General features: G+C 40.9%; 1 protein-coding gene across 2 annotated transcripts; it reads left to right on the plus strand.

Moving 5' to 3' along the window:
- Positions 1-10,478: 10,478 nt before the first annotated feature.
- On the plus strand, positions 10,479-13,282 carry n6amt1 (N-6 adenine-specific DNA methyltransferase 1). Of its 2 annotated transcripts, XM_071532315.1 has the most exons (6): positions 10,479-10,867; positions 11,707-11,793; positions 12,363-12,453; positions 12,705-12,788; positions 12,880-13,021; positions 13,146-13,282. In XM_071532315.1, the coding sequence occupies exons 1-6, from the start codon at positions 10,728-10,730 to the stop codon at positions 13,256-13,258; spliced, it is 657 nt and encodes a 218-aa protein (XP_071388416.1). In that variant the 5' UTR covers positions 10,479-10,727; the 3' UTR covers positions 13,259-13,282. The 2 variants fall into 2 exon arrangements, with proteins under 2 accessions (XP_071388416.1, XP_071388417.1); XM_071532316.1 differs by lacking the exon at positions 12,705-12,788.
- The last annotated feature ends 222 nt before the right edge of the window (positions 13,283-13,504 follow it).

The following is a 13,504-nucleotide window of genomic DNA, read 5'->3' on the forward strand; positions in this document are numbered from 1 at the left end:
CTTGTTTCAAACGTCTCTCAAACATTTTAGAGATAGTATACTGAACATTGATTAAATAAAATAATAAATATGTAAACAACGATTCCCATCACATCAAGTGCCTTGTTTCAAGCGTCTCTCAAACATTTTAGAGGTAGTATATTGAACTGAACATTGATTAAATAAAATAAAAACTTAAATGTTGAGGATGATTATGCTACTGTATTCTTTGAATATTGCACATCAAGTGCCTTGTTTCAAACATCTCTCAAACATTTTAGAGGTAGTATACTGAACTGAACATTGATTAAATAAAATAAAAACTTAAATGTTGAGGATGATTATGCTACTGTATTCTTTGAATATTGCACATCAAGTGCCTTGTTTCAAACATCTCTCAAACATTTTAGAGGTAGTATACTGAACTGAACATTGATTAAAGAAAAGAAAAGAAAAACTTAAATGTTGAGGATGATTATGCTACTGTATTCTTTGAATATTGCACAGTCTTGGCAACTTCACTGCAGGTTTCTTGCAAGAAAGACTAATCTGTCAACTGTCTCAGGCTTTAAAGTTGCCCTATGGCAGGACACAATGTTGCCACCTGTGCTAAAAACACGCTCTGAGGGGGAACTGGTGGCAGGTATGCAAAGGTAGCGTTTTGCCAGGCAGCTCACTCTGGGAAAGGATGTTACATGGATCTTCCACCATGCCAGGGGATTGGTCTCACTGTCTGCATCGGGAGCTAGCAGGTAGTTGTTCAGTTCAGCTTCAATAGCCTGCTGTTCTGTAAGACCTGATGTGGTGCTGGTGTAGGATTTTTTGAAAAAACTACCCAGTGTCGTCTTCTTCTGCTTCTTTGCTGGTGTAGGTGTAGGTGCAGCAGCTCCTCCCTCAGCTCCTGCTTCTGCGGCTCCTGCCGCTCCTCCCTCTTCCAACATCTCAGTCATGGCTCTGGCTTTTATGGTGTCAATCTTCTCCTGCTTTATGTACTTGGTCTTGAATCTAGGATCTACCAGTGATGCCATGTCCAGGAGGTCATCAGTGATCGTGTCATCATATTTCTCGTTTAAATATTTAATGACCGCTGTCTTGATGGTTTTGGTTAGCTCACTGTCATCATTGTCATGCTTTAACACCTCCTCATTGAAAAGTTGCAGGACTGGTTTGAGGTAAGATATACTGACATATTCTTCCCCAGAGAGGGCATCGGTAAAGTCTAGAAGTGGATTCAGTGCCTTGTGGAATGACTCAAGGACATCAATATCCTGCCACGTGGGAACCAAATGCCTGGTCTTTTTGTCAGCTGACAAGACCTGTGCGATGGCCTTCTCTTGTTCCAGCACTCTCTCTACCATCTTTTGACGTGACCCCCATCTTGTAGGCGACTCTGTGACCATCTTGTGCTGGGGTAGTTTGAGCTCCTCTTGAGCTGCTGCCAGGTCTCTCTTCTTTTTCCATGAGTAGGAGAAGGCACTGACCACTCTTTTACATACTCCAACTGCTCTTTCGATCCTCTTGTCTCTCCCACTTCTCTCTGAAGATACACAGAAAGGCAATATAGAAAATATGTTAAAAACGACTCAGCAACAGTCACTGGTGACATGAATAAAAAAAAATATCACAACACTACACTAGAATAGCCAACACTACAATTAAATAAAACTAATAGCATTTTAGAATACTGGGCAGAGGTAAAATAGTTGATAACATGAAATGGCTTTTGAAACTCTGAACACAATGGGATCTGTAATCTAAACAACACAGACTTGGGTATCTACCATTACAGCTGATGAATGCTGCCAATTAACAGGTTGGTTGACACTTACTAAATGCATACAATGTCATTAAGGTAAAGATTAAATAACACCAGCGTTATCCTTTAACCTATTGACACCTTAATGAATAATAAGATAGTAGGCCATTGTGGCGCCATGGATGTGGTACAGTTTATCATTTTGTTCAGAATTGGTATTGCTATCTATGACACCCCCCATAATATATTTTTTGGTGTTATTTGAATATTTCTTTGGTTATTTGAACAGTATTTTGTGACTTATACAGATTGCCTGCAAGCTCACTGCTCTTCTTTGGATACACCAATTTTAGCCAGTAGGTGGCAGTAGCCTTACAGGGAAATCATTCATAAGCCTTGCATAGACGTAAGCCGCGACAGTGTGAAATAAAGTATAGCTAGCACAGTAGCAACTGCTTGTGGCTACGGTCACCTAAAACAATATCCCATTTGTTGCTTGCAGAATCTTTTATTAAAATATGGACACCTGAATCCTGAACCGTGTCATCATTCAAAGTGTGCAACACCATAAATAATTATAAGATACATGTACAAATGTTTGAGTTAATAGCTTAGCTTACCAATGGCTAGATGGAGCCGGTGGCCAAAACACTGCAGTCGAGTCCAGTTGTTTAATGAAGCGGCCTTCACGATGTTTGCACCACTGTCAGTTGTAATGCACACCTGGCGGTCCTCGCTGAGTCCCCATGACGCGAGTGCCTCCACAAGCCCCTGGGCAATTATCTCCGCGGTGTGGTCGTCTGGAAAATATGCCGTTTGCAGGCATCTGCTTTGAAGATTCCATTCCTTGTCCACGTAGTGTATCGTGAGACTCATGTATGGTTCGGACGTGCGACTAGACCACATATCAGTGGTGGTAGCGAAGTGCGTGACATTTCTGAGCTGCTCTTCCAACTTTCCTCTACACTCTGCGTAGAGCTGAGGGAGTGATGTTCGGGAAAAATATTTTCGCCCAGGCAGCGTGTACTTAGCATCCATGACAGTCATTAGCTTCTTGAAGCCCTGTTTTTCAACCGTGCTTATAGGCATCATATCTTTGGCGATACAGTACGTAATTGCACTGGTTATTTCTTTGTGTCGCTTCGATTTCTTGTCGTATGGGGTAATAGCTGAAAAAGCAGACACAATTGTTGATTGTCGAACTGAAGTTTGACTGGAAGTAGAAGGGCTGCTGGACTGTTGGCTACTTGAGGGGAGGCTGGCGCTAGCTTGATAGCGCAAACTCATGCTTTCAGAGTGCTCTTTGGGATGGTACCTTTTGAGATGGTGGAAGAGGTTGGTGGTGTTTCCCGTTCTGCTGAGGACTGGTCGCCGACATAGTTTGCACCTAATGCTGGTCTGTGCTTTGTCAGACTTCATGTAGCCGAACCATTTCCAAATAACCGAAGTGGTATAACCTTTCTTCGGTACAATTTCGTCGTCTTTCTCAGTTTCATCGCACTCGGTTTCGCTAGTCGGACCGCTCATTTTCTTCTGAGTAGGCTACACACAGGTGGTCATTCTGAGTTGTTGTGAGTGGGAGGGGCCGGGAACATGCGTCGACCACATGCGTTTGTTTCTCTGCTGTATGATTGGCTGTTCGTGTAGTGTTTTGTAGGTAGAGTAAAACGGACTCAAAAATAACTGTATCGAAAATAAATCTCATAAATTTATCATCGTTATCGTGGAAGATTTTATCATGAAAATTATCGAGATCGTTTTATCGCCCAGCCCTAGTTTTAATGTGGAGTTATAACTCCTTGGTGATCCGGGGCCAACAAAACCTCCGTCTCCTGTAAATGCCGAATGCCACTGGACCTGCCTCGTAGAGGTCAGCGTATCTGGAGGTCAAAGTTCAATATAGTTGAACTTTGGGCACAAAACCTGGCGAAGGAATGTTCGGCTCATCACCTACAGAATGCCATGGTAACATCATCCATAATGTTCACCTGAGTCTGCCAGCCTGTGTATTGCTGTGCTTAGCAGCTCATCGTGAGCTCATTCTGACAGTAAGCATCAAGTGCAAGGTGGCATTTTTCTTTTTTAGAGAAGAGAACCTCAGCTTTCTTGCTGTTACCATAAACTGTCACAATTATGCATCACTGTTGTGTGGGAATGACAAATTGACTAAGAAAAAAAAAAAAAATACATAAAAGCTTCAGGTAAAACAGTGTGTTTAGTTGGATGAAGCCAAAATCAACTTGAGGATTTATTTTTTGACAATGCAGTGAGTTACATACAGGTGTTCTCCAGTGAGCTATAACCATTTATTTAGCCTCTGTCCCTGAGTGTTTTTAATGGACAATGAATAGTTTTCAACACTTTTCTGAGTGTTGTGACTGTTATTTGGGCTGGTGCCGGGTCCACTATAACCTTTGTCCCAGATTTTGTGACACTTGGTTATCCAGATTTAGAAATATGACTTTTTATTATTTGTGGCATCGTTTTTTTTTTTTAAATGACCAAATTTGTTGAAGATTATAAAACTTGGCGTTATGACCAATATTATGATATGCCACGGACTATTGCCAGTTCATTACTTAATGTCGGCCGTGGTGTTCATCTGACATGGGCTAGTCCCTGAATGCCACGTAGTAAGTTTGGGGCAAAAAAACATCCCATTCTCTACCTCTATGTAAATTGGCATGGGAGAAGAGAATCAAAATAAACCGTGTAAAATGCAACAAGAGCTTCAAACACAATTAATCAAAGTTACAAAAATCTCTCCGCATCAATCCGTTACACCATCTAGGACCAAATAGAGTTCAAACAAATTATGGATGAAATTCCCCATTTCCTGACTACTGTCAAGATTTAAAGTGGAACTCTGAAAGAGGCGTAGTCTGTGCTTTGTCTGTGCTTTGATTATGATTTGCTTGAGAGTGACTTTTCATATCTGACTTGGGTTGAATGATCACTTAGAATTAATTTTGTTGTATTTTGTGGAATTGATTTCTGTCTGGCAGTGTAAAACCAATTGGACTGCCAGACGCTGTCTATTTCACACTCTGGGTTAGCCTTTATTCACGCTATTCTGTCTTTACAAAGGAATGCATTTATTATATGCAAAAGCTGATGAAAAGATTTTCTCCACGACACAAATAGAGAAAGAGAGAGCTGCATGGATTGGGAAAGCACTGGGCAGACTCTCAAAACTGCTGAAAGTAATTCTACTGAATGAAAAGCTGCATTTGACTTGTTTGTTTTGGGTTGCTATCTCTGGAGATTTTATCTTTTTTAACACCTCTGTTTGGCATGATGCCTCAGTGGTTTAGAAGTGTTATTTTTTACAATCACTATACAGGAGGTGTGAACAGGCTCCTAGTGAGACGCACCTCACAGCCATTAACCACAATAGCTGCTTGTTTTGCTTTCTGGTAAGAAGCCATAATTTGGTCTCAAAGGCACCGCTTGGTGTGTGTATGTTGGATGGTTGTGTGTTTTTGTTTGCTTGCAACCATACATGGGTATAGATCCATTATTGGTCTCCATTACCTCATGTGTTGGCCTGCACTAGCAGTGTCGCGGCAGCTGAAGAGGTGAGCAGAGTGTTGTTTTATGTCAGTGGCAAATAGAAGAAGTGGACTCCATATACAGTGTGTCACCAGTGAACTTTCGGGGGCAAACACATGTATGTGTTTGGTGAATGGTGAATGTGTTGAAGTCGGTGTAAGGGTTTTGATATAGGAAGGTTGCTGGTTCAATGTCTTGATCAGTTTTTTAATGATTTCATTTTAATGAATCTAATTTTTGATGTTTCAAAACTGATTGGCCCAAAATGGCACCATGACACCTACCGTGCGTTGATTGATGTTCAGACTTTTAGGGTATGTAGGGTATGTATGTATTGAAGATGAGAGGTTTCATATATGAAATATTGATCCATTTTATCCCAAACTGAACTGCAGTGTTCCTACACAAAGCAAAACACAAAATGATGGAAAACAGGACTGATAATTCCAGAAAGAAGAATTGAAAATTTTTGGAATTGGACAAAAAGTCTGGAAAGTAAAACTGGTCTAGTGCTGATACATAAAACATAGAGTTTTATGTAGACCTGCTGTCACTTGATATTAGTTGTTATGAAGATTTATCTTCAGTTATATGAGATATGACTTACTGTAGCTGAATGTCACTACTACCACTATAATTCATGCTGAGCACCGACCAAAATTATGGAATTTAAAAATGGAAATCTGTGGGAACCCTAGGACTGACCTGGGGGAGCTGGAGGGTAACACACACACACACACACACACACACACACACACACACACACACACACACATATTTCTAACAACCTGCTAAAGGAAGAATAATTAACAAACTCTGTATAGTCTTTTACCGTGTAAGTGGAAATTCATTTTCATAAACTTTCTTATTGCTGTCTTTATGCAGCAGTAGGTTTGTTAATTTATTTTCCAGGAGTCCAATATGGCTTCTTAATTTTGCTGAATGGGCATTAATGAGCCAGCAATATTAGTTGTCCTTCTGCTTTCAGTTTGATGGTGCAGTTAGTGGTTCCTGATCTGCTAAGTGGCCCATAGTGTTATTTTATCTTATTTATGTTTGTATTACCATGACTTGGTCTTGTGGTCTTTCTGCTCTGTTGGTTTTAACGGAGCCAGAAGAGCAATGCCTCCCTTTATTGTAGGTGATTGTTTCTTTGTTTGTTTTGTTGCTTATTTCATAGTACTTTGTGACTTTGTAAAATCACTACAGTATTGAAGAGTTCTCCTCTAAAAGATTATATAACCATTTTGGAAAAAAACATCATTAATAACTGAAATGTATTAAATATAATTTATAATATATGAATTATGTCATGTTATGTCATGTCATGTCAGCAATAAATTATGTAAAAATGTATAATTTTGTCAGCCAAGGACCTAAGTTACTTACTATCCTTTCACAAGCACACATTTTTTTTTAAATTATTGCACACTGTATTAGATGTCACAATTTATATCAGAATCATTGTTTTGGTTGCGGTTGAAAATTCAATATTAAATTTATATCAAATCAATGTGGATAATTGCTTGCTTTTTCATGGAAAAGGCACCATTGGTTCAACATTGATTTATGGCAGGTCTGTCTTGAGTGGCCTACACTGTCTTTACATTGCTTTTTTTCTTGTATTGAAATTTGAAGATATTGTTCTGTGCTGTGCACTCACATGAAGGGATTGATGCTTAAACCCCAAAACTTGTGTCTTGTGTTTTTTTTTCTGGGTCTGTTACTTGGAATATTTTCAGTGCACAGATGCAAACACAATGCTGCCAAAAGGAATATTTACAGCTATATCAATCAATAATCTTTTTGCATCTCATTTTGCAGAATTTGCTATCAGTAGTTGCAGTTCATTATAGGCTTCACACTATACAAATTTTATAAGAATTTGATAAAAGTGGTCGTCCATTTGCACAGTGGGTTCGAGGTGTAAAACACTGACACTACTAACATAGTCACCTATCATGCTCCTAAACAATAAATTGGAGTAATTCTACATAGGATGATATTAGAGCTCATTGTTGGCTAATTAATGGATGGGATTTAGTTATAGATCTGACCATGTCTAGTACTTATATATGTGCACTTTTACTCTGTCTTTAAAATCCATCTCTTGACATTATAGTCAAATAGTCAGAAGTCAGCAGATTGTATGTTTCAGTCCCCTGGTGTAAATATTTGATCCAGCACTAAGAGGAAATTGAATTGATCTCAGAAAAGGTAAACTGGAGTTTCATTCAGCAGCTCAGAGGAATAAACTGCTCCAAGAGCCGACTGAGATTGTAGTCCACAACCCCAGTTCTAACTTTAAATTATTTTCTTTTTTTGAGAGCCACTATACCATACAGGCTCTTTCAGATAACAGGTTCAGAAGCTGACTACCCGGTTTGCTGCTTCCTGTTTGGTGCTGGAGAGAGCGCACCTACCTTCCGATAATATTAAACATGTTTGATTGGAAAAGTTAGCTAACGTTGACTCGCAAATCGGTTCGGCATTTCGGCGACGGTACAATCCTACTTTTAGCTAGTTTAAAGTTTGGCTGGAGTCAGTGGGCCAAGCAGGTTCATTCAACATACGCTAGCCTATCTTTTCCTATGTTCTATTTTCAGTCAATGATCGCAGTTAAGCTAAACGGCATGTTTCTTACCTTAGTAACAGACTCCCGTGTGGATTCACTGACAGACTGTGATTGACAGCCAAAGCATGCTGTGGCAAACGATGAGCGACGGGCTTCGACTGAACCAACTCAAAGGGTGGTCCAAAAATGTGTGATTTTTTTTATAACTTGTTTTTGTCAGTTGCTGAAAATAGTAAAATGATCATTGATATAGGCTGCTTAAATATAATCACCTGATTGCGGGGACTGTATGATGATAAGTTTATTTTTAAAAAGACAAAAAGTGGGGTAGCAACATAAAAATATTTATGTATTTGGTCAACAGTATTTTTAATTAACTTAATATTTTATAGGTTTAGAATTGATTGTTTTGCTCTCAACTCATAATTTTGTTCATCATGGTTTTGGTTCTTGATTTTAACTTACAATGACTACTTTTTGGTTACAATAATTTTTGTTTCATTTACAACTTTTTCTTTTTCAACTCAAACATATTGGCTCTGATTTGAACCCATATAGCAAAACCATAACTTTGTTCCCCCTAATTGAATAATGGGGATGCATTTGCTCCACTTGCTCCATGGCTCAGGTGCCTATGGAAGTAGACACTCCAAGTTACTGAGGTCCTGCCTGTGATACCAGCCAGCATCTAGAGGAAAGACTGAAAAACTCTCAGAAAACAAGTAAACAAAAACCACCAAATGATGCAGAGATATTGTGCATGACGGATGGACAGATGGACGAATGGATGGATGGAGTGGGGCAAATCCCTTGGTCCCTCCCCCGATGTCATCATGGAGGACAACAAGCTCAGATGGAGTTTGACCCAGTGGCTCAAAGTGCCAGACTGCTGTTCCTGTGTTTTGATGATCTGGGTTCAAGGCTTAGGCCCACTTTCCACTCTTGGGTTGCAGGTAAATTTTGAAAGCCAACATCCCAAGTGAAGACTGAAGCAGTGTGACCCAGTGGCTTAAAGAGCTGCACAGCTGCTTTAAAGTGTTGAGGTTCTGTGTTCAAGGGTTAGGCTCAGTTTCCACTCTTAAGTTACCAGGATCTTTTGAAAGCCAAAGTAACAATTTAATATCTCTGAGAACCAAAATCTTCCGACGCAGTATAACCCAGTCGCTCAAAGTGCTGGGTGTTTGAACAAATATTTTGAGCTTGGGGGTTCAAGCCAGAGTAAGTTGGTTGTCTTTGAAAGCCAGCATCCTGAGTGAAGATTCAAAAACTCTGAGAAAAAATGTTTGGAAGTGGTGTGACCCAGTGGCTTATAGAGTTGGACACCTACATGAAGCTTTTGAGGTTGTGGGTTCAATCCTGGATACAGTGTGAGTTTTGAAAGTCAACATCCCAAGTAAAGATTGAAAAGCTCTGACGAAAGGGTTCCAGACCTGTAAGACCCAGTGGCTCATAGTGTTGGAAGGCTACATGAAACTTTTGAGGTTGCGGGTTCGAGCCTGAGTCAGTCAGAGAGTTTTTTAGGTCTGACTGGCAGAAGAAAGACTTAAAAGCGCTCAGAGATGAGCTGTGAGTGTGAAGGGGACCTGGTGGTGTGATGGAGTCACTGACTCCTTAATCGTCTCGTCTGAGAACGTGCGGACCCTGGTTTGATTCCCTCTCCACTGCCAGTAACTGGAGCGACCATTCCCACTGCGGTGGGTGAGGGGGGGGCTGTGTCCCCCCCCCGACCTTCCAGAGAGCTGTAAGGAGGTGGTTATGAAGGAGGAAGCCCCGCCCGGCTGAAAGTTTACCAACATGTCAAGCTGCATCAGTTGGAGAGTTAGAAGAGTTTTGCCATTGCATCTAAATTACAGATAGCCCCTAGCTACCTCGCTTAAGTTTAATCTGTAAGCAGTGCTAATGGTCAGGCTAAATTTACATCCTATTATATGACTGTCAATCAACTACATACATATAGTGTCTTACATTTGGTATTCCTCTCTCCACATATGTCTGTCAGTCACATACAGTATCTGTATGTAACTGCCTGTAGGAGCCATTTCCCAACTGTTGTCTGTTATTTCTTTGGATCAGTATGTCAATGCTGTTGTCTTTGGTTCTTTTGGTTATTTCTTTGGAGCTGCCTATAGGAGCCAGTATACTGTATATTGCTCTGTGAGCCAGTGTGTTCACCAGTCAGGTTAAAGACATTGCATTTTAACGAGAACATGTCTCTTGAACCAACACTCAGACTATCAGGCAGTGAAGGATAAACAGGCTGCATATCCTGCTGAGCTACTTCTGAGTTGAGACAAGCTCACCTTCATCATCTTATTTCTACAAGGGTTCACACACCACTGACAACAATAACATGAGTGAGAGGGCCAGGAATCAAACCAGCAAACTTAACATACACAATTTACATTCATCAGCTTATAATTGTTGTTGTTACATGATGTGAGCATGAAGACACTTGAGGCTTGAACCAGCATCCTGGTACACCATAGCCACCTCTTCATTTCACTGAGCTGTACGGTTTACAGAGTTCAGATGAGCGCCAAAGAAAGGGTTAAATTACGTCAGTGTGACGTAGATTGTATACAAGGAAGTAACGCTCGTCAGAGTGCGCTTGGCAGGTCGGCTCTCTGGTTCTACTAGCAGCCACTAACTTAAAAGTTTTCATGAAGAATATCGTCAATTATTCATCGAGTAATCCTGCGGCTACACCGATTCAAGCAGTAAATATTATATTATATTGCGTAAAAATCGGATTAGACTGCCCACGTCGGTTAACTAACTAGTAAAGACCCGGGGACACGTGCGGACGGTTAGCGAGGCTCGTAATGACTGACATTTCCCTAACGTTATAGCTTCCTTTGCACCACAATGTCTAATGCCAGCTATCCCACACCAGTCTACTCCCATGCTGGACGTGGGGACTACCGAGACGTGTACGACCCGGCGGAGGACTCGTTTCTGTTGATCGACGCTCTGGAGCAAGACGCCGACAAGCTGCAGCAGATGAGGTGAGATTCTGCTGATCTCTCTAAACCCGCCTTGTCTCTCACTGTTCTTCACGTTTCCTAAGGTGTTTCCTTTATTTGGGCACGTTTGGTGATGGTAAAACCATGTAGTCACCTCCACAAGCTCCAGTGACCATTATGTGTTCAATTAACAGAGCAGTTCACATGACCAAATGTAACCTTATTTCCAACAATGAGTATATTGAGTTTCATATTGTTAGTTTGAACATTTTTTATTGAGATACAGAAACATTTGTAAATATGCAAATTATGACAGTACAGATACCATCTCTTTTTTAAGACTGGCAAAAGACAAACAAGTAAACATTATGTGAGGGGAGGGGGGATACAGAAAAGGAAAAGATAAAACAATATATAGTAATAATTAAACATATAAAATGGCAGTAGTATCTATATATAACTATAGCCTATATATAAACTAATAATAAAATTAAATAAATAAATAGAATCGATGGTACCTATATAATAATAATAATAATAATCATGTGAAATTTTATTGCTTTTTGTAGGGAAATTCTCTTTTTGCACAGAGGTCAGGGTCATTTACAGCTGATAAGAATTTAGTGTCCCACTAAATGTAAGTCTGACCCTGGTCCCCCCCCCCCCCCCAAAAAAAAACCTCTCAGTTTGGGATTCAGTTTTTGGACTGTGCAGTCACACATGGTTTCAGAGGCAGGGACTTAACCATTCAAATACATTGGGGCAATGCATTTAGGCAAGAAACATGATTTAAAGGCTGCACAGGCCCCAATTGCTCATCACTCTTTTTATCCTTATGGTGATTTGGGGTATGCTCTCTCTCTCTCTCTGTTTTTTTCCAGCCCATCAGTATGTGTGGAGGTGGGCAGTGGCTCAGGAGTGGTGTCTGCATTCCTGGCATCAGTGGTTGGATCTTCAGCTTTATACGTGTGAGTGACTATGTAAGTTTATTCAGATCCTCATTAGCTGGTACAGAGGGGACAGATTGCCCTGTGGTCTGCATAAAAGCACAGTAAAAAGTAACAACTATTCTCCCCATCCTCCTTAGAACACCAACACAATTGTAAGTCAACCTGGATAGGAGTGTTGGATAAATCCCTAACATGTAAATGTACAGTGACAAAAGGGCACATAAAAGAAAATAAGAGAAAAACAAAATTTCACCTAATGAAATCTAACAAAACAAAGAGGTTAACTGAATAAGTTGTCCATTGTGATTTACACTGGAAACGCCTCGGATATTCTTTGTTTTTTTTGTAATCCTCCTTATTCTCATTACCAATTCTAATGTGTAATGGCTCTGTCCCAAAATGATTTCTGCACTGCATTTGTCCTGCTTTATGATTTCTCCTCATGCATCTAGTTGTATGACAGTCAACTGCTTGATTTTTGTGTGTGTGTGTGTGTGTGTGAGAGTGTGTGTGAGTGAGAGAGAGAGAGAGAGAGAGGGAAGGAGCACTCTGATATAACCGCCTGTGTGTGTGTGTGTTTCCCTCAGGTGCACTGATGTGAATCCTGCAGCAGCACAGTGCACAGCGACAACAGCTTCTTGTAACAGTGCTTCCCTGCAGCCTGTCATCACAGACCTGGTGAGACATTCAAACACACAGTTTCCATGGTGTAGGTGTGATGACTTGAATTGTAGCTTTTTGAATGTGCAAGGAAGGGACATTTTTAAATTTTACATGATATACAAGTCCATGATACACAAGATGTATACAAGTCCTTGCAGTCAAGAAAAAGCAGAAGAGAATCGACCTTGTGACCACTTGGTTGTGGGCCGGTCTCTCTTCCTCTCACACACCTCAATCTGAAGCTGACTGAATCTTTCCTACTTTAGGTGGAGTGTCTTCTTCCCAGGTTGTGCGGAAAAGTGGATGTTCTTCTGTTCAACCCTCCCTATGTGGTCACACCTTCAGAAGAGGTGACTTGATTCTCTCTCTGTGCGGCATGTTCTTGTCAGTTCGGCGTGTTAAAGAGTGTGTGCTCAGTTGCTTTTTTTCCATTTCTTTCAGGTTGGTAGCAAAGGCATAGAGGCGTCCTGGGCCGGGGGGAGGCGAGGGCGGGAGGTGACTGACAGGTTTCTGCCCATGGTAGCACAGTTGCTGTCCAGTAAAGGCCTGTTTTACCTCATTACTATAGCAGAGAATGACCCAGGTGTGTTTACTACCATCTACAGAAGGAACAGATTTACATCAACTGGTTGCAGAACTTTTTCATATGCAGAAAACCCATCTGAATATACATAACAAGTTTGACTATTCTTCTTCCTTCTCACCAGAGGAGATCATCCGTTTCCTGGGGGAGTTCGGTCTGACTGGAGTGTCCTGTCTGTCCAGGAGAGCTGGAAACGAGAGGCTGTCCGTCCTGCGCTTCCACAGGACCCAGCTTTAGACGGGACAGTCCCGCTCTGCCCCAACAAAAACTCACTCCCACTGGTAAATCCTCTGATAGGATGACGGGACATTCTGAACTGAGAAAGAAGTCATTGGGAATGGTTTCAGGATATTGGATATATTCGCCTAATGGGACACGGAGACTCGGATTCAGGAGGGACAAAAGTTGTTTGCTATGGAGGAAACGGCTGTGAAAGATGTACACAACTGCATTGGAGAAATGGTGTGGCAAAGAATTTCTGTT

The sequence above is a fragment of the Centroberyx affinis genome, unplaced genomic scaffold (assembly GCF_046629955.1).
Source record: "Centroberyx affinis isolate AG114_WGS23_722 - 3 ecotype Tasmania unplaced genomic scaffold, CSIRO-AGI_Caff_v1 ptg002185l_1, whole genome shotgun sequence".
Classification (NCBI taxonomy): domain Eukaryota; kingdom Metazoa; phylum Chordata; class Actinopteri; order Beryciformes; family Berycidae; genus Centroberyx; species Centroberyx affinis.

What these genes read in the sequence shown, in the direction of transcription:
- n6amt1 (XM_071532315.1), top strand. Translation starts at nt 10,728, where the DNA reads ATGTCTAATGCCAGCTATCCCACACCAGTCTACTCCCATGCTGGACGT. An exon ending in AGCCTGTCATCACAGACCTG is followed by an intron (nt 12,454 to 12,704) that starts GTGAGACATTCA and finishes TTCCTACTTTAG; the next exon opens with GTGGAGTGTCTTCTTCCCAG. An exon ending in TGGTCACACCTTCAGAAGAG is followed by an intron (nt 12,789 to 12,879) that starts GTGACTTGATTC and finishes CATTTCTTTCAG; the next exon opens with GTTGGTAGCAAAGGCATAGA.